We start from the raw sequence: 26,858 nt of genomic DNA on the forward strand, positions 1-26,858 counted from the left end.
GGGGACATGACAGAGGATAGACTCTAAATGAACACTCTAATGCAAATACTATCAACAAAGCAATGGGTTCAAATCAAGAAAACATCTAATGCCCAGTGGACTTACGCGTCAGCTATGGGGGGTGGGGGGGGGGGAGGAAAAGAAAATGATCTATGTCTTTAACGAATAATGCTTGGAAATGATCAAATAAAATATATTTTAAAAAAATAAATAAATAAATAATGGGAAAATCATTAATTGCTCATGGGTAGGCCAAGCTAACATAATAAAAATGACAATCCTCTCCAAATTAATTTACTTATTATTTACTTAATTATTATTCAGTGCCATACCTATCAAACTACCAAGAAACTTTTTTAATTAATTAGAAAAAAATATAACAAAGTTCATTTGGAAGAACAAAAGCTAAGAATATCAAGGGAAATAATGAAAAAAAAATGTTAAGGATGGAGGCCTAACAGTCCCAGATGTCAAACTATACAATAAAGCAGTGGTCATCAAAACAATTTGGTACTGTCTAAGAGACAAAAGAGAAGATCAGTGGAGTAGACTTGGAGTAAGTGGCCTCAGCAAGACAGTCTATGATAAACCCAAAAATCACAGCTTTTGGGACAAAAAACAAAAGACTGCTGGGAAAACCGGAAAACAGTATAGGAGAGATTAGGTTTATATAAGTATCTCACATCTTGCATCAAGATAAATTCAAAATGGCTAAATGACTTAAATATAAAGAAGGAAACTATAAGATAGAATAGTTTGCCTGTCAGATCTATGGAAAAGGAAAGGTTTTAAGACTAAGCAAGAGATAACAAATATTACAAAATCTAAAATAAATGATCTTGATTACATTAAATTAAAAAGATTTTGTACAAATAAAACCAATACAAAGAAAATTAGAAAGGAAGCAATAAATTGGGAAAAAATCGTTATAACAAAAACCTCTGACAAAGGTCTAATTATTCAAATTTATAAGGAGCTAAATCAACTGTACAAAAAAAATCAAGCCATTCTCCAATTGACAGATGGAAAAGGGACATGAATAGGCAATTTTCAGATAAAGAAATCAAAACTATCAATAAGCACAAGAAAAAGTGTTCTAAATCTCCTGTAATTGGAGAAATGCAAATCATGCATGTTAGCAGATTGGCTAACAAGACAGCAAAAGAAAGTAATAAATATTGGGGGAGATGTGGCAAAATTGGGACATTAATGCACTGCTGGTTGAGTTATGAATTGATCCAACCATTCTAGAGAGCAATGTGGAACTATGCCCAATCCAGTCATACTACTGCTAGGTTTGTACCCCAAAGAGATAATAAGGAAAAAGACTTGTACAAAAATATTTATAGCCACACTCTTTGTGGTGGCAAAAAACTGGAAAATGAGGGGATGCCCTCCAATTTGGAAATGGCTGAACAAATTGTGGTATCTGTTGGCAATGGAATACTATTATGCTAAAAGAAATAATGAACTGGAAGAATTCCATGTGAACTGGAATGACCTCCAGGAATTGATGCACAGTGAAAGGAGCAGAACCAGAACATTATAAACAGAGCCAGATACACTGTGGCACAATCGAATAGAATAGACTTCTTCTACTAGCAGCAATGCAATCATCTAGGAGAATTCTGAGGGACTTATGAGAAAGAACACTATCCACATCCATAGAATGAACTGTGGGAGTAAAAATAGAGAAATAAAATAAATGCTTGATCACATAATTCAATAGGGATATGATTGGGGACGTAGACTCTAAAAGATCACGCTAGTGCAAATATTAATAATATGGAAATAGGTCTTGATCAATGACACATGTAAAACCTAGTGGAACTCCTTGTTTAGAGGGGAAGAATATGATTCATGTGACCATGGGAAAATATTTGAAATTAATTAATTAAATAAACAAACTTAAATTCTTAGAAAAAAATTTTAAGCGAGAAAATATCCATTCTCTAATAACACATTTTTCTGACACAGAAGTTTTAGTTATATAACACTATTTTATGCAATATGGATTTGTGTGAAATTTATGTATCATGGATTTAAATATCTTTTGTTACTAATTGTCAATGTATTATTACCTATTATAAAGAATTTCAGAGATAATCATCAAATTTTATTTCATTCTAAATTTGTTATTGTACTTATTTTTTCACTGAGATTTCTCAGAAAATTATAAATTTACTAAAAAACCATGTATAAATATCTCCTGTGGGAAATTACAAAAGAAAATAAATGGAAACACTTTATAATAGTATTCTCTCAAAATAGAACCAAAACAGATCAATGTGTTTTGGCCATTACTAAATTTAGAAAAGTACACTTAAATTACTGAGTTATTACAATCTAAGTGATGATACTTACTACCTATTAAGGTAGAATACTGAATGGTCAATTTCTTTTCATTATAAGTAATGCTATTAACATAAAAAATTGAGTAATTAACATTTTTATTTTACAACTATCAAAACTACTTTAAGCAGGTAATTTCTTTTATTTGTTTAGCCCAAAGTTGTAGGTTATAGGACAGAAGTTAAAAGTGGTGAAATAAAGCCTTTAAAAACTCAAAAAATAGATTCCACAAATTTCAATGAGGTTGAAATAATGATTCAACAATGTCACATAATAGTCCTTTAAAAAAAAAATAAGAATGCTCATGTGGCTATCCTACAAATATTGTTAAAGAAGTTCTTTTTTTAAAACTCTTACCTTCCATTTTAGAATCATATTGTGCATTGGTTCTGAGGCAGAAGAGTGGTAAGGGCTAGGCAATTGGGGTTAAGTGACTTACCCAGGGTCACACAGCTAGAAAGTGTTTGACGCCATATTGAACCCAGGACTTCTTATCTCTAGGTCTGCCTCTCAATCCACTGAGCCACCGAGCTGGCCCGAGAAGTTCTTAACCTCATATACATTAATTTTTAAAAATATATTATGTTAATTATATTTAAACTTAACTGGTTTCCTTTATAAATTCTATTCATTTTTATTTTTTATGCACTGAAAAACATTATCCTGAGAAGGGCTCCCAGAGGCTTAACCCTAACCCTATTAAAGGGATCCACTGCACATAAACCTTTAGGAACCTTTGCTTCAGAGATACAGTAACTACCATATGTATGAATGGTACATATGTGTGTATTTTAAAATTATGATTTTCCAGGCCAGGAGCCGAACATCCTTTTGTTCAAATCTGGCCTCAGACATTTCCTAGTTGTGTGACCCTAAGCAAGTCACTTAACCCCTCTAATATGCAGCCTTTACCACTGTTCTGCCTTGGAATCAATACACAGTATTAATTCTAAGATGGAAGGTAAGAGTCTAAAAAAAAAAAGTATGATGTATTCATTTAATATTTAAAAGTCTAGACATTCTAGGCAAGAAAGATACCTTCTTTAATAGAATTAAAAGTATTTTTAATACCAAGAACAAATAAGAGAGAAAATCTAGATTCCTTATTTTAAAAAGGGTGGTTTCAAACTATAGCTACCATTATTAAACAAATCCCAAAAACTACCAAATATAGGAATAAGACAAGATATAGAAATTCAAGGTGTAAATATTTGAAAAAATACAAGTTCTCCCTATTTTTGGATAATTTAACTATTTAGAAAATTTTAAATAAGTGGAACATCTAGGTTGATTAATAGCATCAATAAAACAGAATAAATGAATCAACCAATCAACAATTTATTAAGTGCCTAATATGTGGCAGGCACTGTTGCTAGGCATTAAGAAAACAAAGACAAAAATTAGAAGTCCATGTCTTTAATCAAGAAACTCATATTCTATTAGAAGAGATAGCAGCATCTACACATATAGTTATATTTACAACATGTAAAAATTTTACCATTTTGTATAAATAAGCACAAAATAAGTGAAAATAAGTGCAAGGTGATTTTTTGACAGAGAGCACTAGTTTTTGGTATTGACATTTGTGATATCTACAATGTAGTAAAATTATATTGGAGTCAAAAAGAAGAGCAAACACTTGACAGTACTCCAATTGTTCAAAATTTAATAATTCTATTTGTCATAGATGAATACTCTAATAACCCAAATATTTGAGTTCTCTACTCTCTAACAATTTCAAATAAAAAGGTATTGTGCAATATAACAATGCTACCATAAACAAATTTCACTTTAATAAAGTTTGATAACATAATCCCCTGAAAGCAAGTACAAAATTCTAAGAAATATGGTGTCAGCATGTGTAGCCCAATGTTTAAGGGTCCTCCCTCCAATAACATGGTCACCAATTTTTTTAATCCTTGAAAAAGCTTTTCCTAAGTCAGCCCTAAATAAAATCCCACAAAGAACATGGTAGCCATTATAGTATTTATTGACAACAGTAAGATGAATTGACAACAGGAATGGCTAGCACTTCCAACCCCCCAACCTCATTCTAAAAAGTGCTTATATCTCTGGACCAAAATAGAAAAACACATGTGAAACAAACAAATCCTGTAACATGTATAAACTCCAAGATGGGACTCTACTCTTTATCTAGGAAGCATACAGAGTAATTTTAAAGTTCTCTCCAATAGATTCCTAGTTATACCTGGAGTCATAGGAGATTCCTAGGATCCCTAGAACAGAGTAAATTCACTGAATATCCATAGGGGCAACTCAATAGTATTAAAATGACACCAAAACTACTGAACACTATCAGACTTTTTTTAGCTGTTAATTCAACTTATACAGAATTTAAATACAAACTAAATGAAAGGCACCATGTGGGCACTAGGAATTCAAACACAAAAACTAAAGAGTGATTTTGATCATTGAGGAACTTACAAATTACTAGAGCAGATGGGAAAGGAGAGAAAGAGAGACAGTGAGAACACATCACAAATAAAGTAGTGTGGATAGAGAACATGGGCAACTAGAGGAGCAAGGAAAGATTGATAGAACAGGAAAACTGTGAGAGCTAAGCAGATAGCAGACCTGCAGTCAGGAAGACTCAAGTCTGAAATACTTAGTAATTGTGTAACCTTGGACAATCACTAAACCTCTGTTTGTCTCATTTTCCTTATCTGTAAAACTGTGATAATAAAAGCACCTATTTCTCAAGGTTGTTATGAGCATCAAATGAGATAACTATAAAGCACTTAGCACAGTGTCCAGCACAGAGTGAACCCTACATGAATGTTAGCTATTATTACTAAAAGAGTAGTCTTTTAGTATGATGTCTGTGCAATACTTTAAAGAAAAAGGCTCTGGGAGGTTGAACTAAGTAGGTAATGCACAATTGAGAAGAGGATCACTGAAACCACTCAAAAGTAAAGACATTAACCAAATTGCTTAAATTTTTAAAATAATAACAAAATTTCCTTAAGAGTCTTCTTATAAAGACTTTGGAGTAAAAATTAAGAATTTTTGCCTCTATGATAATTTTAAAAGGGAAATTAAGGGTCTATTAAGATAATAGGTCTATAGATATTGATAATTGTTGAAAAATATTCTGCTCCAACTGCATATTTTGACAAAGAATATTGGAGAGTGTTTTATAGCTCTTCTTTACCATCTCCAAGGCACAGTGTGTATTGTAAAGCGTGATTTCCTTAAAATGTTTTAAATTATTTAATTCTTCAGAATGCATTAATATAGCCGTTTAAAAAATGTTATAAAAAATAAATAAAAATTTAAAATAATTTTAGACAAAAAATGTCATCATCATGTTCCTGTCTCTTCTTTAACAGCCAAGTATGCATACATTTTTACCTTTTCTCCCAGGAACATAGATTGACATAAATTTAGGAAAATGTCCTCACTTGGTCATACTCTTAAGCCAAAGTAAAAAATTTGAGAGATTTGTTTTTTTAACAAGAAAGTTCCATAAAGAGTCTGACACCATTAAGTATAATTTAATTAACATAATATTCAAACCAACTCAACTACACAGGCTCTAATACTTAAACAATTCAAGAGGGTATGAAATGAAAGATTACTCAATGAATTATAAAATATTTACACATCTTACCTAAGTCAGTTATGAGAATTGGTTCTTGCAAAGGAATATCTGGCACTGGAACATTCGATTTGCCTACTCGAACTTTGGCAGGTTTACGCTGATGTCTCAATTTCCTTAGTTCAGTATGCTTAAAGTGGGATGCAATATGGGTCTTCCTATGACCTGACGTTCTAAATTTTTTGTCACAGTGAGGACACGCAAAAGGTCTAACTCCTGTTGGAAATTAAAAGGCAGTATTGTGCATAATTTTAACAAATAATACATCTCAAAAAATTATTGCAAGTATAAAATAATTATGTTACAGTTGCAAAAATATTAAGCCTAGAGTCAAGAAGACTCATCTTATTGCATTCAAATTTGGTCTCAGACACACTAGCTATGTAGTAACCCTGAGTAAGTCACTTAACCCTGTTGGCCTCAGTTTCCTCATCTGTAAAATGAGATTAAAAAAGAAAATATCAATCACACTAAAGGTTTTTGCAAAGAGAACTGCAAATAGGGTCATGAAGAGGCAAACACAACTGAAACAACTCAACAATAATGAGAAATATTACAACATATTAAATATTGATCCAAATACTTGGTTCATCATTACATGTTACATTACATTCATATGAACACCTGTGTTTTCCTCCACAATGTTGAAGTGAAGGTATGCAACAGAAGTATTTCAAGTAAAAACTAAAGCTGCATACTCATAAAAGTCTTTAACATTTAAAATTAAAGGATTTATGTGTAACTTTAAAACCACAGAAACTGCAACATTAACCAAATTGTGAGACTAGTAAAAGGATTTTGTGCAAAAATTTTTGCAGCAGACTACTATTTAATTTTACTAAGTTTTCCAGATTTCCTACAGTTACCCCTTTCTCCTGCTGGCCTTCCATATGGTTACTTGTTAATTAAGTAGTCTAGGAGATAATGATATTAAAAACAATATTGATTTCATTTTCTCCTAATACTCACTTCAAGTGGTTTAATGGTACTCTTATCCAAATATCACTAACTTATTTTCTTAGTTTATAAATATGAGAATCTTAATGCAACATATTCACCAATATAGGTTTCTATTAGATTAAGACAATGGGAGAAAGGAAAGATGGTTCTTTTTTGTGCCTCTTCCGAGTCTGATTCTTTGTGACTCCATTAGGATTTTCTTGGTAAAAATATTGGAGTGGTTGGCCATTTCCTTCTCCAGCTCATTTTACAGATGAGTAAACTAAGGCAAATAGGGATAAGTGATTTACCTAAGGTCACACATCTGGTAAGTTTCTGAGACTGGATTTGAACTAAGATAAGTCTTCTTGATTTCTGGCTTGATATTCTCAACCCCAGCTCTATCCACTGTAGCCACCTAGCTAGGTATAGTCAACTCAGGTTTCACTTTTATTGGCATGAAGATACCCTCCTTGGAAATATTCTCTCCTGATACAAATAAATGACCCGTCTGAGACTTAAGAGAGTCAGCAGTAGTATCAGAACAAGTTGACAAGCCCAAAATAACAGAATCAATATGTAACAGGGACAGGATTTAAAACTAGATATTCCTGACTGAGGTCCACTCCTCCCTTCTATCAACTATGCCATAGTGTATTAATTATTTAAAATGAAAATAGAAAAAAAAAGTTATTACTAATTTGAAGATATATAACAAGTTTTAAAACATATCGTCAATCTTTCCGTGTCACTTAAAGAGTGAAATTTAAAATAATCTATTATTTAATTTAACAAATAGCTTTAAAAATTTACTATTTTAACCTTAAAGTATTAGAGAATAATAATAATTCATAAAAAGTATCAATGAATTCATTTAAAAATCAATATAATATACATAATTTAAAAAATAAATGCATTAAGCAAAAGGGAAATAAATTTGAGCATCTAAAGTACTAGAAAATGAAAAACTAAAACTTTTATAGCCTAAATCAGATCTAAAATGGAGCTTCCATGAGCTCATTGAAACATCAATATTTTCCCTCAAAATTAAAGACTAATTTGGAATTTTGCACATGGATCATTTTTACTATTGTAATCAAATGCACTCTCTGCCTCATCATCCTCCCACCCACTCCTTCCTCCAACCATCTGACAATGATTTTTCTAAGCATGTCTGACCACATCACTCACCTATTCCAATTATTACCTCTAGGATCAAATATAAATTCCTGTTTGGAATTCAAAGCCCTTCATAACCTTTCCAGGTTTATCATACATTACTCCTGCTTCCAGGCACTCTACAGTCTCTATTCAACCTAACCTTCTTACTGTTGCTCACATAGGGCACCTCAGTACCCACATCCATGCTCCTCTTCCCCAGAGCTGGAATGAATCTCCTTTCCACTTTGAATCCCAAGTTTCCTCCAATGCTCAGCACAAGCTTAATTTTCTTCATGAAGCCTTTTCTGATCATTCCCAGCTGCAAGTATCCTATTCCCTCCCAAATATTCACCCTTTACCAACTATTTTGTTTTCGCATTTGTTTAAAGTCTTACTTTTCATCTTAGTAAAAACTCTAAGGCAAAGGGGAAGGGTTAGGTAAATAGGATTAAGTGATTTGCCAGAGTCACACAGCTAGAAGTGTCTAAGGCTAGATTTGAAAACAAACCTTCTCAACTCCAGGCTGGTATTCAATCTATGACCAACTAGCTGTCCCTCTACCAATTATTTTGGATTTGTTTTGTTTTTATATGAATGAGGGTCTTCTCCAATAGAAGTTTCTGGAGAGTAATGACTTATTTTTTAGCTCTGAATGCCTGTACTTAACACATACGCACTTGTGTGGAATGGAATTCTAGGGGGACTCATACCCCCAGAAATCACTCTAATGAGCAGCCAGGAGCCCTGAGAAGATGTTGGCAGAGAAAAGCTGCTTTATTTAGAGAAAACAGCAAAGAGCAGGGGAAGGGAAGGAAAAGAGATTCTGTCCAGAAAGGCTTGCTCAGGGCAAAAATATCCTCTCTTCTAGGTACAATAGAAGACTTTTGTAATAACCCTGATGCAAGATTCTCCTCCTCCCCTCTTGTCCAATCCTATTGGGGGTGGGGGGTTGGGGGGGGCGAGGAGTGACATTTACAGTCTTGAGCGCATGATTTTCAACATTATGTACCCATAAAGACCCCCTTGATCAAGAAAAACCTATGACTATCATGGGATTCCCAGTCTGGGACCATAATGATACTTTTGATATTCACTGTATTTTCCCTCCTTCAGCTTATCTTATAGTTTAGCTTTCTTCCCGGGGTATAAATAAACTCTTCTAAAGGTTTTTGAAAATAGGTCAGGAAAACTAAAAGTTTTATTGGGGCGAGGGTGGGGGTGGGGGTGGGGTAGCTCTACTCCAAGGAATAGTAATACTAAGGGGTCTTAGAAAAATTGGGATTACAAACCAAATACTACTCTGGGAATTGCACACTGAATCTCATCCACACACAATTATTGCTGACATTTATTACTATGAGTATTAAATTTTTTACTAATGTACATATTAGAAGACATATTAGAGATCGAACTTCTTATTTCTTCACCCCTCCTTAAGAAGAGAACTTCAACATTTATTTTACAGAGAAAATATAGAGGCTCCAATTTTCTTCTCTCCTGTTCCATACTTCAAAAGCCATTCATCCTCTATTTTCTCTCTTGCTCTACTTTTTGAAGAAGATATGACACTTCTACTTAGTCAAATCCCTCAAACTGAGCCCCCAGTTCATTCCGTATCTATTTTCTCCAGAGGAAACAGATCTCTGACCATTTTCTTCACTTTTCTAATCTTCAATATCTATATACTGCTTCTTTTCATTAGCCCATAAATATCTGAATATATCCCATATCCTTAAACAATCTTCACTTAATCCTATCATCTCCTCAAGCTACCATCATATCATCAACTTGGTCAAACAAACAAAAATAAAAAAAATAAAAAAACGACTCTGTACCAGCTTCTGACTTCACCATAAAGATATTAACAAATTACTACTAAGTTATGTTACATCCTGATGTTTCCCAGACTTAAGATTTCTATCATTATGAGATGAAAACGAAATACAGACATTATCATTAACTTCAAATCTGCATATAAGAAGGCACTGAAACTGCAGTGTTAGTCCAATTCTCTAATTTGTATAGCAGCCTTGCAAATGGAGATCCTGTGGTATAAGACTTTTCCCACAAATACAATGTCATGGAAGCAATAAAACCACTATTCCAAGGCCAAACAGTGGCTAAATGGGTAGAGAGCCAGGGCTGGAGACAAGAAGTCTTGAATTCAAATCTGAACTCAAATACTTCCTAGCTATGTGATCTTGAGCTTACTAACCTCAATTGCTCAGCCCTTACCACTCTCCTAACTTGGAAATGATGCTCAGTATTGATTCTAAGACATAGTGAGGATTTAAAAAAAAAAGACCACTACTCCATGCTAAAAATTGATTCAGGCAAAGAACCAAGGAAGACAGTGGCCTTTTTTTCTCTTCTCCATAGTTCGAAAAGGATGCTATTTTGTCCTCTAAGATGAATAAATGTTTGAGGGCAGAGGATTATAATACATAAAAATAAGTTGACTCTCTGAAATGCAAATATTAATTAAGTAAATTTCAGGCTCATTCTATCCTCTGCCTATAATGATATTCCAGGGAAATGAAATTAATTAGTATCCAAACAATAAAAAGGTTCAAATATGGTATCATAAAAAATAAACCTATTTTCTTCTAAATTCACAATCTGGAAAAATAAACAGCAATCTGCTGTTTTACCTTGATACCATGATTCATAAGCAGCATTCATCTTTAAGGAGTCTATGTAAGACAGTATCTCTGCCTCTTGTTTTCTGCATAGTGTCAATCTCCTAGTCAAATCATTAGGCAATAGCAAAATACAGCAAATTAAGCAATAAAACTACCATATAATAGATGTGAAACTTGACTTGAAAAAAGAAAAAGCATAATACAACAAAAAGAATAGTAACTCATGCTTATGTAGTGTTAATATTTATATGGTGGTCACATTTTTTACTATTGTTATTACTGATTCAAGATCCCTTAATAAACACATTATTAATGCAAACTGAAAAGGCTATGTGTCTTCATCTTTTAAAAAATTCAAATATATAACTGGGAACTAGAACATAAAAGTGCTCTTCCCTCTTCCCTTATAATCTTCTAGGAAAAATAACCACAAGATGTTGAGTTTTATTGGCATATATATATATATATATATATATATATATATAGTGAGGGGAAAAAAAGGTGCTATACCATATTGTCTTTTTTGTAGGTTGTCAAACAGGAGATAAATTTAATTCTTACCTGTATGAAGTCTGATATGAACTTTCAAACTTCCTGAGGTGGAAAAACATTTCATACAATATTGGCACTTAAATGCTTTGATGCCAGTGTGAGTTTTTATGTGAGCAGTAAGAGTGCTCTTCACAGCAAAGGCCCGGAAACACTGTGGACATTTAAATGGTTTTTCATGAGTATGAATTCGAATATGGCGCACTAGGTCACTGGGTTTTTTAAATTCTTTTGTGCAATATGGACACACATGCCATCTTATCCCATTCTCTTCACGAATTGAACCTGTATAGAAGGATAAAAAATTAAGCATGTGCACATGAAAACAAATCAGTCCAGCTAAGCAAACTTTAGACTATAACTTTCCTAATAGAGAACACAGGAAATCAGAGAACCTGAGCTAGAAGAAACTTTAGCAGAACAAATTTTGGCAGTCCAACACAGGTTAGTCAACTCTCCTGGCAAATGAATGTCCAGACATATAGTCACATTAATCTTTTCTTTTTAAAAAGGATGAAATAAAAAGTTATTTTCCAAGATATTGATGTTTCTATTAATAAAATCAATGAGCATTTATTGTCTACTATGTACCATGTACTGAGGAATTAAAAGGCAAAAATTAAAAGTCCCTGTACTTAAGAAACCTATATTTTAGGTGTCCTCCCACATTTGGAATACATTGCCTCTTGATTCTCCCCCTCTTAGAAGCTGTTTTTTAATTCTTTTCAAGCACTAGATTCTATATGAAGTTATTCCTTATTCTCCCAGCAACTAGCATCTCCCTCCACATAGTAGGCCATTAAGAAAAGCACAATGGAAAAAGCACTGGGAAGAAGAACTGGGTTCAGATCCTGCCTATTACTTCCTCTATGACCTCAGGCAAATCAACTCTTGGATTTCAATTCACTGATCCATAAAACTAGTTTAACTAGATGTCTTCTAAGGTCTCTTTCAACTCTAAATCTGTGATCCTAAAGATAACTCTGAGATTTCAAACATAGGAAAATGGTGATCTTATTAATAGTTACCCATACATATATATGCACATATGAAATAGGATGACAAAATAAAAGTATATAGGTGCATATTTATGTATGTGTATATATGTGAAGTTTGTCTCTTGAATAAAAAGGTTAACAAATAAAAATCTTGCTATTTAACTTTTGGTGATGAATCATACATAAAACATATATAGTTAGAAAAAAGAAAAGATATTCTTTCTAAATGATTAAGAACAATTTGCTATTATTCAAAGTTAATTAAAAGTAGATCCAAATACTAAAGTGTTACTAAAATTACCAGGCAGAAATGGTGATTTCTTCTTTATAACCTTCTTTTCTTTCTTATCCAATTTATCTGAAGTGTCCTGTTCTTTATCTTGCTCTGCTTCTGTAGGGTCTGGTGGCTCATTTGAAACACTGTGAATATCTGAATTTTGAATCTGAGATGCAGAAGTCTTAGTTTGGTTGGAGTCATTAGGATGTGCTGCAACTGGAATTGAAGACAGCCCACTGTTTTCTAAGGCTTGCTAAGATAGAACAAAACTAAAAGGTTAATATAAGAATCCAAATTTGACTACCAAATACCAAAGTAATATCTTCCAAATAACAGTATTATTTGTTTCATAAAATTATAGTTCTGATCTACTGAAAACAAAAATTCATATTTCTAAAGTGTATTTCTAAAGTGATTTACTGTAAAGCAGTAAATTCTCAGAATTATATCCTGATGGTTTGATTATATAATTGAACCCACTCCCATTTAAGTATTAAATAGTATTCACTTAAATTTCCATAAAAATGGATTAAAATTAATTTGGTTGTCAGAATTTCAGAAAACCACTCAAGTGAATTAGTCATACACTAGAGTAACTGAGATGGGGGGAAGAGTTATAAAACAATATTATTTTTAAAGTATTGTTTTCCAATCAGTGTGACACTTTGATTTTCCATGAAGCATCATCTAGGAAGAATTATTAACAATGAAGACAGAGTAGAGAAGATGTATATTAGTGAATGAAGAATATGCATGGAGAGAAGGTTAAATAAATTGGAAGACTTGAAAAGATTCCCTTCTCCTTATGTGCCCTATGATGTTTATTCAAATTATACACCAACATAAAGAATAACTTGGAATGAAAAATTTATGTTTGGTTTGAACTAGCAATACCAAGGGGGCAGTTGGTTGGCTCAGTAGAGACCTAGGTTCAAATCTGGCCTCAGACACATCCTAGTTGTGTGACCCTGGGCAAATCATTTAACCACATTGCCTAGCCCTTACCACTCTTCTGCCTTGGAACCAATACACAGTACTAATTTTAAGGTGGAAGGTAAGAGTTTAAAAAGAAAAGAGAGGATGACAAGGGGAGGGAAGAAAAGGGGAGGGGAGGGGAAGAGATATAGCAATACTAATAACCAAATTTGGAAAAAGATCTTCAATAAGGCATTCCTAAAATCCTTCTTAAATAACAGCAATAGCGAGTAAGTGTATTAGTGGATTGAGAGTCAACTGTAGAGATAGGAGGTCCTGGATTAAATCTAGTCTCTGACACTTTCTAGCTTGTGACCTTGGGCAAGTCACTTAACTCCCATTGCCTAGCCCTTACCACTCTTCTGTCTTTGAACTAATACAGAGTATTGATTATAATATGGAAAGTAAGGGGTTTTTTTGTTGTTTTTGTTAAATAATGGCAATAAATGCTATTTTACCAAATTTATTTTAAGAGAAATGCCAATACATTTGTTTGACAAACCTTTCTACTAAGTAAAAATTTTAAAATAAAATTATATGGATTTTCATTCACATATTTCCTGAATGCAAGTATATCCCTTTCCCTAGCAGACTGATAACCCTCAATAACTTAGTAGATGGTATATTCAAAATTATTATTGTTTTTAAAATTCAGATACTTTATTTAATTGGGTAGAGATGTTAATTTTTTTTCATAATTCTATGTAAACATGATTCACCTGTAAAATGTCCTGATTGATTCCCACTGCAATATTTAATTGCTGGCCTGGTTGTGGAGATGAATTTGTTTCGACTTGCCCTGGTTCTGACAGCTCCAAAAGTTGCTGGATGACATCAGTCACTGCCTGTGGGCCTTGTTGACTTGCCGATGAAGTTGCTGAGGTTTCTGTCTGTTGGAGAGGTGAAGGTTGAAAAAGTGTGGCCTGAAATACATAATATTTATATAAAGCATAACAGTGAAATTAGCTTTATTTTTGTTCTACTTTCTCTATGAGAAATGTTGGTAGTGTACTACTTGGGAATATTTGATTTACAAGTGACCTATTCAAAATAATGAAAATTATCTTCCCCTCATTTAATCTAAAATCTTGTTTTTACTAAATAAATGAGAAACTGGTAGTCTGTTGCAAACAATTCCATTCAAGAAGATTCCCTTACTCCACAAGCCCTGAAGAAGCAGCTGTCAATGAAGCCTCCACTTCTGACACCTTCCTCCTTCCTTTCCTCCTAACCAGGAGTACTCCTCCTTTCTCTACTTTTAGCGCCACACACACACACACACACACACACACACAGGCACACACACACAGACACACATATACACACACAGAGGCATATACATGACATCATCTGCCCCTCCCCAAAAGTCCTAGTCCCATAAACTCATTTGCCAGAGTCCTGATTTTCCTTACACCTATCAATTCCAAAATCTTCACACTTCCCATTCCCATCCTAGGAGCCCCCACCACATGTAATCTCCCTCATTCTCTGAGTTAGGAACAAGGTAGAATATATATGAGTGTGTGTGTATATATCTATCTGTCTACATATTTATCTGTGTGAATGAGAGGAAAAAAAAAGAAGAACTGATAGAGAAACCCTACTCCAGGTGGGAAAGACCTTCTTGTCACTGGGATCTCAGAGTAAAAGATATGTTCTTGGCTTCCTGATTTAGAATTTAGAACACATTTCCCCATAGGAACAATGATAAATGTTCATTAGAACTTAAAGAAGTATGGAAAATATTTTAGCTATAAAATGAGTAAAGTACACTTTTGTGAGGTTGTCTACATTCCTAAATTCTTTGTGTGAATTATTTCTGTAGGAAAATTCAATTCTAGTTCCCAAGAACCACATTTAAAAGAAATGACCTAAACAACAAAATGGAAGTGACTTCATAAAGGAATATTCAGCCAATTTTAATACTATTAGGGGATCAACGATCACTTTCAAGAAAAGAAGACCACAGTCCCTATATTGTTTATACCTCAGTATCTTCTTTCAAATCAAAAACCTATAGATTATCCAGGTTAGTCCCCTGCCCTTCATCCTATAATTAAATATGCCTTATCATGGCCCCAAATTGAATTCTTATCACTTTCCACTGCATTAATTCCTAGTGATATATTGCTGAATGGAAAGGGGGGGGGGGACGTCACAAAGCAGTGTTTACTAGGTCCATTACAAATGTATATCACACAATCTCAAAAGAAACTTCCCTCTAGCAAGGCAATCTTTTTCATATCTCCATAACAGAATAAGCAAGTTCCTTATATGTGTGAAGCTACTGTGAAGGGTTAAAATTTTGGTAGCAGTTTGACACAAGTACAGAAAGCAGTTTGATAAAACACAAACAATTTATTCTGAGGTTTGGATAGGAAAAAGGAAGGAGGAAAGTAAGATTACCACTCTAATATAATATGCCCCAAATCCAAATATTAACTAAAATTTCTAAGAAACCCTAAATCTAGCTGCTTTTGAGGGCAAGTTCTTTTGCCTGCCAGAACAGATCTATCTTAACCACACTACTCCTTTCTGGAAATATATTCCCTAATACCTACCTAAGCTAATCAGGGAATATTAATCTACTACAAACTCCATAAATCAGTATCTCAATACAAACTGTCAGAAATCAACTGCCAGTTCCTCTTAACTGAGAAAGACTGACACAGAACTCCTGCACCCTAGGAAGCCAGAGAAAAAGAGTCCCAAAACTCTCAGCAGTGTTCCTTATATGTAATCCTCATTTCCTAAGTAACAGAATCTTTAGCTCTCTGCTAACTCTTACTTAGAAATGTTTCTGTTCCTGCCTCCTTTTCACCTCTTAAAAAGGTAGAGGGAGAGATTAAGAAACTCCTTTTAATATATCCCACCATGAGATCCTTAGGGAGACCAGTCTCCCCAATGGATCTTTGAAACAAAACTATCTTATATTCTACATTAGACACAGGAAGAAGTGAAGAGAGAAAGAAAAAAAGCAAAACAAATCTTGCAACACGCAAGTCTCACATTATATACAATTACACATATTTACAGTTACAGAATAACACAATTCTGACTATACTCTACAGAAATAAGAACCTAAAGATATTAACCCAAATTCACCTCACAGTTACTATGTACAAAAAACTAAATAAATACAAGAAAATTATATACACATTATATACATATAATATCCCCCCCTGAGATGAACAAACCCCCCCCCCAGGTGGGTGTTGATCAACACTTATAACACTTTGTAACACTTTATCATTTACTTATCATTTAGTTATTTGACATTCTATAATCCTATAAAAGTATATTAATAATTATTATTTCTAAATAGAAATCCTATAACGTAACATAAATTATACACTTACCTATTGGGTATTACTCATTCTATTTGAAACCTTTATGTACAAGAAAATCAAACCTTTTACTGAAAAGTAAACTATAAGTTCAGGAGTTCAATGTCATTGAAAATAGTGTCCAGTGGTCTTTGTAGTCTTATCCTTGATATATGCAGTTAATCATTTTCAATGGAAGTTACTCTTTTCACATGAGAACAATGGATCCATGATGTCTTTTCTCCTATTTTGGTTGGTGTAGGGATTGTTAAAAGTACTTGGAATGGACCTTCCCAGGCTGGCTGAGTTGCTCCCATGTGCTGGAAGTTATTTATATACACTTTATCTCTTGGATTTAAATAATGTAGAGAAAAGTCTATAGGTCCAACTTGCACTATAGCTCCTGATTTTTGAAGTTCTTGTACCTTGAATTGCAGATCTCTTATATACGTTGCAATAATAGTATCTCCTCCTAACAATGATGTATATACAGGATTAAACGGTTTTGCATGAATAGGTGGGTGCCTAAACAGCATCTCAAATGGTAATATGTGTAGATCTCCACCTGGCCTACTTCGAAGATATTATAATGCTAAAGGGAGAGCATCAGGCCATTTCAAATGAGTGTCAGTATATAACTTGCCAATCAAGGTCTTTTAATTCTTTGTTGATTCTTTCTACTTGCCCTGAGCTCTGTGGGTTATATGGTACATGAAATTTTGGGATTATTCTTAAGCATAAATATATTTGTGCTAAAACTGAATCTGTAAAATGTGTTCCTATGTCTGAATCAATTCTTCCTGTAACCAAATTGAGATCTGATTTCTTTTAGTAATATTTTTGCTATAAACACTGATCCAGCTCTTGCTGTTGGGAATGCTTCCAACAATCTTGTTAGCTGGTCTACTACAACAAAACAAAATTTATAATGTCCTGCTTTTGGCACTGTTATAAAATAAGTTTGGAGATATTCAAATGGTGTATAGGCTAAAGGACGTCCCTCCAAATGCTTTTCCACAAAATATATGTTGGTTATACACTTGGCAAGTTGCACAAGCTGCACAAACTTTAGAGGTGATATCTGTTATGCCAGGGGCTAGCCATACTTTCTTTACCAAATCTACAATGCCTTGGGTTCCAAAATGACCATTTTTATGAAAGGATTGGCAAATGTGTTGATTAAAAGTTCTAGGAAGTATTGGTTTACCTTCTGATGCTATGCATAGGCCATTAACTTATTTATCCTTAAAATTTTGTTACCATTTTTCATCTCTTTTTCATTATATGCCAGGAATGAATCTGATTCATTTATAATTGTCAAATTAAAAATCAATTAAGGGCCTTCTAAAGCAGTACACATCTGGTCTGTGGTTGCCTCCCAAAACATAATCGGTTCCACCTGTATGAGAAGAGCAATATCCTATGGCCAGGGTTTCAGGTAGTTGGAGAGCTGAAAGAACTTCATTTATAAGTTTTACATTTATGATCATTTTACCAACTGATATTAAGAAACCTCTTTGAAGCCAAAGGGTACCCACAGAGTGACATATTCCAAAGGCATATTTTGAATCTGTATAGATTGTTGCTTTTTTGTTTCTTGCAATTAAACAGGCTTGTTTTAACTCTATTAATTCTGTACCTAGTGCACTTATATTTGCTGAAAAGATGACCACAGAGCTGTAAATTCTCTGTCTACAGTTGCTCCAGTTTAACATCTACCATCACTCATAAAGGAAGAAGTATCCATAAACAAAACTAGATCTGCATTATCCAAAGGAATGTACAGGAGATTTTCAAGAGATTTTTCTGCCATAGACACTAATGATTCACAACTATACAATGGTTCTCCTACGACTGGAAAATTTAGAAGCAAGGTAACTGAGTTGAGTGTTGTGTAGCATTTTAAAGGGATGTTTTCATTGCCTAATAAGTTATTTCATATCTTGTAAGTCTGGTCAAAGAATGCCTGTTTTCTATGTCTTAGCATTAATGCTTCAACCTCATGAGGGCATATTTTCATTAGTGGGCATCCTAAATCTGCAGATATTGTTACTGGCAAAGCTGTCGCAGCTACTCCTCTAAGGCATGGTGGTGCTCCAGAAGCTATTGGTTCTAGTTGAGTTAAATAATATGCAATTGGATGTTGGACAGATCTAAGGCTTGTCTTAAGATACCTGGGGCTACTCCTCTTCATTCATGTACATGCAGAATGAATGGATTTTTATAATCGGGGATGTCTAGAGCAGGTACAGATAGAATAGCTTGTTTTAATTTAGTAAGTGCTGCCAGGTTTTCTGCATCCAAATTAAGAGGTTCAATAACCACATCTTTTATTAGTGCTATAAGGGGTTTGGTAATTTCCCCATAGCAAGAAATCCACCGCCTGCAAAATCCTATTGTTCCCAAAATTTCTCTCAATTGTCTTTTAGTGGATGGGGCACTCAATTTTTGGATATCTTCTATATGTTTAAGGGAAATGAAATGAGGATCTTCAGCTAAAACAAATCCTAAATACTCCACTTTTGGGAAATACCACTGAACCTTTGATTTTGAAATCATGTGTCCTCTCTTATATAATTGCAACAGAAGATGCTTGCTATCTTCTTGGAATGCTTCGGCATTTGGCAAGGCCAAGAGCAAATCATCCACAAAGTGTTTTAAATGGCTCTCCTTAAACTCGATATTTCTTGTGTCAAAATTTGAGAAAATAAAGTTGGATGTTCTATGTAACTTTGAGGTAGATAACACCATGTATATTGAGACTCTTTCCAGGTGAAGGCAAATACGTTTTGGGAATGGATGGGTATTGAAAAAAAGCAGAACACAAATCTACTACTGTGAAATATTTAGCATTGCTAGGAATACTGGAAATAATAGTTGATGGACTTGGAACAATAGGATGTCTTTTAATTATATGATTATTAATAGTCCTTAAATTTTTAACAAATCTATAAACCAGTTTTCCGTTTTCATCTAATTTCAGTTTTTTAATAGGTGTATTGTATTTCGATTTGCATGGGATTATTATTTTCTGTGTGAGTAAAGAATTTATCACTGGGGTAATTCCCTCGATTGCTTCTTTTGATAATACATATTGCAGAATAGATGGAGGTAGACCACCTCTCATTCACCTCTAATTTGAACCGGAACCGGTGATTTAAGTAGGCCTAATGATTTGGGGATATCTGTTGGTATTTTAAAGGTTGGAGTTGTATTCATCTTCTGACTATCTAGAAAAAGTACCAGGAACAAATTTAGAGATTCTTCAAGTAGTTCTAATGTAATATTGCCATCTTGAGTACATGCTATCATGGCCCTTAATTTAGACAAAAGATCTTTCCCCAATAAATTCATTGTGAAGATAGGCATTAAAAGGAACGAATGTTTCACAGATAGAGGTCCTACAGGCACCATTCATGGTGAAAGCTTTTGGACTTCCAAAGGTGTTCCAGACACCCCAACAACACTACTAGAGCCAACAGAATTACAATTAGAATCAGGTGAACTCATCATCATAGATCTTGATGACCCAGTATCTGGATTGTAAGGTATTATCAGTCACAAGTGGTTCAGTACTATTTGGGAGAAAATGGATTGGTATGATTGGTGTAATTATATCTGTATCTGGAAAATCAAATGTTTCAATCTTTGATTCCAGAGTCCTTTCTCCCCTGTCAAACCTTCATAAAGGTCCATGTGAGTCTCTCTGAGTTCAGGAGGATTTACATTTTGGCTACTACAAGGATATGCCCCATTACAGATATATTGTAAAATATCATTTGCTTCGTTTTGGTTACTGTTTCTTTCATTCCCAGAATTTCCATAATTATTATTTCTGAAATTGTTTCTGTTGCTATTATGATTTCTAAAATAGTTCTTGTTCCTAGGATAGTTGTTCCTAAAGTTCCCACCATTATTATTATTAAAATTACTGAATTATTTGATTCCAGCACCTGAAATTTATCATTAGGTGTCTTTTCCTGCGTAACACATTGGTCTTTGGTTTGTATATTCTCCCACTAGAGCCATAGCTACCCCAAAATTTGTATCTGCTTTTTCAAAATTTTCAATTTTTCCCTTTAATACTTTTATCTCCTTTCTTAATGCATCCACTAATTCACTATCATCGGGATCTTTCCTTTCTAGTCCATTATATACATATACTGCCACTCTACTTAATTCATCAAGGTTCATATTCACCCAGTTAGGAAAAATGGTTTAGAAATAATCCTTGCCCACCTTGCAACAATTTTTTACAAACTGCCTACTCAATTGTCTAATATCCTTTTCTCTGGTCAAATCTTAATCTATATATCTTTCTCAAGATATATAGTTCTATTAGTAGGCCCATAACCTTTGAAGGATTTTTTCCTATCTCTTGTTTTAATTTTTCAAATTTTGTCTAGGTACCCACTTGGTCAGAACATGCTCTCATGGAGTTAAGTACTGCCTCCCTAGCTTGGCACAATCTCGTGTAGTCTGATAGGTTGCTAAGAACAGTGAACAGTGCCCATTCTCTAATAAGCTTGTAAGCCTGACAACTTTATCCTTTTAAATTTTGGTTAAAAATTCATCTAGTAGATGTTTGAAATCAATCCAGATTGGATGAAATTGTCTACATATGGTTTCAAGCTTTTTTATAACTGCTATGCACTCCTCCTCAAATGAAGGGGTGCTCTGTTTAAATCCCTCGATATTCTGAGAGGTAAATGGTCTTTGATGCCTAATAGTTACCAACTCCTTCTTAGGATTAAATGTTGGCACTTCCAACATTTAATTTCTCTTAACAGGAGTAGGCTATTATCTTCTTTTTTTCTGGGGTTTAGTTTTAGTTGCCTCGATGGAGGGAATAGAAACAGTAGATGCTTTGATGGACAAAGTAGAAGCAGTAGGACAGGCAGGTTTGGTAAATTGAGTGATAATTAGATTCTGTTTGTAGATAGTGGTAGTCAACTGAGAGATGCAATATTCTAGATATGGAACTCTAGTTTCAATTAAATTATTTTTCAGCTGCCTCCTTTTCATTGAGAAAATTTGATCAACTATCAGATAAAGTTGGTATCCCTGAATCAGTACTGACAAAACAAGAAATCCCATGAATGGTAATAACCAGAGACAATCTAGTATATATAATATCTCACTAAAGTTCCCCAGTAGTGGGAGTTGTTTGAGGTATAGTGGAACCTCCTCCTGCACTAACTATACCATGATATCTAGCACTATGGTTATACTTTGAAGATCAATAGATTAACCAAACTCTTTACCTAGCTCACCAGGCTGTAAAAGGTTAAAATTTTTGGTAGGAGTTTGACATAAGTACAGAGAGCCCTTTGATAAAACACAAATACTTAGTTTATTCTGAGAAGTTTGGATAGGAAAAAGGAGGGAGGAAAGTTTATCACTCTAATATCTTATAACTATGCCTAAAATCCAAATACTAACTAAAATTTCTAAGAAACCCTAAATCTAACTGCCTTCGAGGGCAGGTTCTTTTGCCTGCCAGAACAGATCTATCTTAACCACACTACTCCTTTCTGGAAATATATTCCTTAACTACCTACCTAAGCTAATCAAGGAACATTAATCTACTACAACCTCCTTAAATCAGTATCTCAATCCAAACTGTCAGAAGTCAACTGCCAGTTCCTCTTGACTGAGAGAGACCAACACAGAACTCCTGCTCCCTAGGAAGCCAGAGAAAAGAAGCCCTCAAATACTCAATGGTGCCCCTTATATATGATCCTCATCTCCTATATATATGATCCTCGTCTCCTAAGTAATGGAATCTTGGGCTCTTTGCTGACTCTTACTTAGAAACTTTTCTGTTCCTGCCTCCTTTTCTGCCTCTTAAGGAGACAGAAGGAAAGATTAAGAAATTCCTTTTAACACTACCCAGAATACAAAGACAAAAATAAAATGGCATCCTTCACTCAGCTGAGTAATCTATTTTGCAATGTGTGTCTCTGGGCAAGTTGCTTAACTCTGCCTCTATTTCTTCATTTGTAAAATGAGCTGGAGAAGACAATGGCAAATCACTCTAGTATCTTTGCCAATAAAACTTCAAATGGGGTCATGAAAGGTCAAACACAAGTGAAAAGGACTAAACACATATATTTATATACTATTCAGTTAAGTACCATATGGACTTGTGAAATAGTTATCATATATGTAGTTTCAAAACATTCCCAAAACAAAAGCAAGAAATTTTAAAAATGAGGTATTACAAAGGCAATGAAAAAGAAAGCATATATCTATTTCCATTACTAGTAGACATAGAACATCTCCAAACCAAATCATATGATTTTTATTTTTAGCTTTTTTTAAAACCTTACCTTCTGTCTTGGAGTGAGTATTGTGTAGAAGGCAGAAAAATGGTAAGGGCTAGGCAATGGGGGTTAAGTGACTTGCCCAGGGTCACACAGCTGGGAAATGTCTGAGGCCAGATTTGAACCTAGGACCTCCTGTCTCTAGGCCTGGCTCTCAATCCACTGAGCTACCCAGCTGCCCCCTAAATCATGTGATTTTTAAAAACATTAATCAAACCCTTAAATGATTTTGTCTTATTAAAAGAAAAAAAGGTTCCATATTCTAGTAGTAAAACTGTTGGTTCAGTGACATCCATACACAAAAATGTAAACTGGTTTTGTTCTAGTCTACAATCATCTTATCCCAAATCCCTAACTGGTTGTCTCACAAATCTATGCTATTAATTACTAGGAAGATAACCAAGAGAATATGGATGAATGAGTTTTAAACTTTAGGATATTCCTTAAAGTAGAATTCTCTAAAATATACAAATTTTTTATTAAAATTCATTCCCCACCTGGAATTAAATAACTTCAAGAGATCCCCAAAGGAAAAACAAGAAATTAAAAAATGAAACATTATAAAAGCAATAAAAAAAATTAGTTCTTTTCCCATTACGCATAGAAGGTTTTTAATTTAACAGAAATCTTATGTTTACAATCAGTTTTATCCATGAGCATAAAGTAATGCTTTTGAAATCATCACATAACTAAAAGTCAGGGTAATTTCTAGATCTTAAATACAACTTAAATAATTCTGTACTTACATTTTTCCATTTATTATCAACTGGTTGTAACAGTGTAGTAGAAGTAGTATTTTGTGATGGGGATATTGAATCCTAAAAATAAAAACATACACACACAAGATTAAAAAACAAGCATTAGAAAATACAATTTTGCTTCCAAAAAGTATATACAATTTAAGAAAATTTTTCACTCCATGTCATGGGGAAATTTAACCTTAAAGAAAAATAAGTTCCTAATTTATGATTTGAAGATATCGTTATTATTAGTAAGTGTCAATGGAATTATATAACTTCTATAAATGAATGCTTATATCGTATTTTGTTTTCTTTAATTCTGGTGAGTCTAGTATTTGGGGTCAATTAGTATAACAGAAAAATACAAATTTCCTTCCAGTAACCAAAGATCTAATCAAGAACTTCCTTTTGTGAAGAAATTTAATTTTGTCAACTTTTAAAATAGTTAGATACACAATTCAACCATGGAGACAAAGATTTCCCAAACAGGTAATTCTCATTTTATGTAAACTGACAGTACACACATTCAGCTTTATGTAAGGAATTTTGAAAGAAATCTGTATTTAAAAAAAATATTTATGTTAACTTTACTGTAAAGTCTTGTGCTCTCTCCACTCCTGCCTCTCAGCTTGGCACTATGTGGTCTCTAATTTATTACCAATAAATACAAATAAACAAGCCAAAATAAAAACAAACCCACTCTAAGTGAAAGCAGAACTGATCCATAGATTGCTGTCACCACCACACATCTAGTGTTTGGTTTAAAACTTTTGGCACCAAGAGAGGAGGTCTTTACCCTGCTCCACTCTCCCACAGGCATATTTGTCCTCAGCCACTGTGTTGCCTATCCTCTCTAGTCTGAGTTCATGTCCATTCCACACCCCATCTTCCCCTTACAAGTTGCATTCTTCCTCTTGATTCCAGTCAAGCTCCATGTGGCTAGTCCTAGCCCCACATGTTCCTCCTCCTAATCTCACTTCTCTGACCCTGATCCCCATATGTCCTTGAGCCATGTACATACAGATCCCCTCCTTCCAAGGGCATGAAGCTTCCCCTCTGCCTCCTTCCTTTCTCCATGTCCACTGGTAAATTTGCTTTTAGTAAAAATCTCTTTTACATAGAGGTATATAGACAGTACATTTACAGAAAGAAAGAAATGTCTGTATTTGCTTTTATAAACTACATTACCGTTGTAATATGAGTAGTCTCTGTAGTAGAACTTGCTGAATTCTGTGGTCCACCCATATGCATCTTGCTGATGTGAGTATTTAAGCTACCTAAACTTTTGAATATACAACTGCATTCTGTGCAATTATACGTAGGACCATTCTTGACCTTAAAGAATTGTTTTAGAAAAAAGCAATTAAATAATTACAATCATTAATATAATGTTAAATTATAAACATAACCACAACAATCAAAATGCATTCTAATGAGTTTTTCCTGACAGCCAAAACTAGGAAAACCACTGAACCCTACTTTTATTGGGGGGGAAAGGGTGGGAATTTTTGCTTGATTTTATTTAAAATTAATACCACCAACACATCCTATATGTTAGATAGTCGTAAGTAAAGATTACATTCCATTCCAATATCCCAGTGATGTTTATATTCCTTCTGTTTTCAAGCCCTCCACAACCACCAATCCTTTTCAACTCTTAGAACACATTGCAAACAAGAAATTATGTAAAGGATATTCAAAGTAACAAAGAAATCAAAGCAAAAATATATGTGCTATTTACATGGTGAGAAGGATTACCCTTTGAAGTCTGCTCATTCTCAACCTTTGCATAACATGAATTTAATGTAGAGGTCCACCAACATGCTAGCTACTTTCCTTACTTCCTCTTGATGTTGTGAAGGATGCAAGCAGAACACATAACCATATCTCACTCAATATGCATAGGTCACCTTTTCAAAACTATATTTCTTTGATAATATCCTTTACCCTGATTCTCTTGGATAATTCCTCCTTTGTGACAATATATTAATGCTCACAATAAAGTACATATGTGCTTATACACACAATACCTTTTTTAACAGTTCTTTGTACATTTTTCAACTTCAAATCTTTGAAAGATAGAATATTTCATGACTTCCAAATAATATCACTGAAAAAGCATTGGTACTATGTGAAATATTAAATTATTTTGTTAAAATCTTGGGATACAAAAACCAAAATCTTCAAAACTTTCCTACCCTCAAAGAGCTTTCACAGTCTTCAGGCAAATGAACACAGATAAATAAAAACTAAGTAATCCAAGGGAGGAGACAATATTAACAACTGATGGGATCAAGAAAGGTATATGAGGTAGAATTTGTAATTGAGCACTCAAGAACACAAAAGATTCTAAAAAACAGATGTGAAAGAGATGAATTCCAAAAATATCAAATTAAGGGAACCAATAAAACAACTTGAATACAGTGTGAAGAATACATTATATAAAGAAGAGTAATGTGAGATAAGGCTGGGGAGGGAGACAGGTTGCAACCACACACTAGAAAACTTTTAAATACCAGGGTTTGGGAATGTTATCCTAAAAGAAACAAGGAGACAATAAAGATTTCTGAGCAGGAAAATGCCATAATCAGCCCAATACCCAAGGAAAACTGGCTTAGCAGTTACAAGAAGGATAGATTATGGAGGTGAGAGACTAAAGATAAGGAAATCAGTTTTGTATCTATTATAATAGTTCACATGAAATGTGACAGTGTAGAATGAAGTCTCACTAGGCCTTTTGAATAGAGAGAAAAGGAGATAGATGCAAGAGATATGTGGATGTGTGGAAGAGAGAAAGTTAAGAATTGAGGATGATTGCAACGTTGAAAGCCTGAGTGATTAGAATTAATTAGGTGGGTTTAAGAGAAAGGGAAGTTTGGGAAAAAAGAGAGAGAATATAAATAATAAATCCCACTTTGGACATACAGAGTTTGAGAGGATACAAGTTGAGATAT

General features: G+C 33.9%; 1 protein-coding gene across 11 annotated transcripts in view; it reads right to left on the reverse strand.

The window, feature by feature from the left end:
* The window catches only part of ZNF236 (zinc finger protein 236), a 240,519-nt gene that overhangs the window by 131,604 nt on the left and 82,057 nt on the right, over nucleotides 1-26,858 (reverse strand). For 5 of the 11 annotated variants that reach the window (XM_007487804.3, XM_007487802.3, XM_007487799.3 and 2 more), the window contains 6 exons: nucleotides 25,093-25,239; nucleotides 23,911-23,982; nucleotides 14,232-14,435; nucleotides 12,562-12,790; nucleotides 11,275-11,547; nucleotides 5,984-6,187 (listed from right to left, as the gene is read on the reverse strand). In XM_007487804.3, the coding sequence (XP_007487866.1) occupies nucleotides 5,984-6,187; nucleotides 11,275-11,547; nucleotides 12,562-12,790; nucleotides 14,232-14,435; nucleotides 23,911-23,982; nucleotides 25,093-25,239 (1,129 nt within the window). Of the gene's footprint in view, nucleotides 1-5,983; nucleotides 6,188-11,274; nucleotides 11,548-12,561; nucleotides 12,791-14,231; nucleotides 14,436-15,116; nucleotides 15,527-23,910; nucleotides 23,983-25,092; nucleotides 25,240-26,858 lie in introns of those variants that run through there. The other 6 variants (XM_056823559.1, XM_007487800.3, XM_056823558.1 and 3 more) reach the window with 5 other exon arrangements.

This window comes from Monodelphis domestica, chromosome 3 (assembly GCF_027887165.1).
Source record: "Monodelphis domestica isolate mMonDom1 chromosome 3, mMonDom1.pri, whole genome shotgun sequence".
NCBI classification, from domain to species: Eukaryota; Metazoa; Chordata; class Mammalia; order Didelphimorphia; family Didelphidae; genus Monodelphis; species Monodelphis domestica.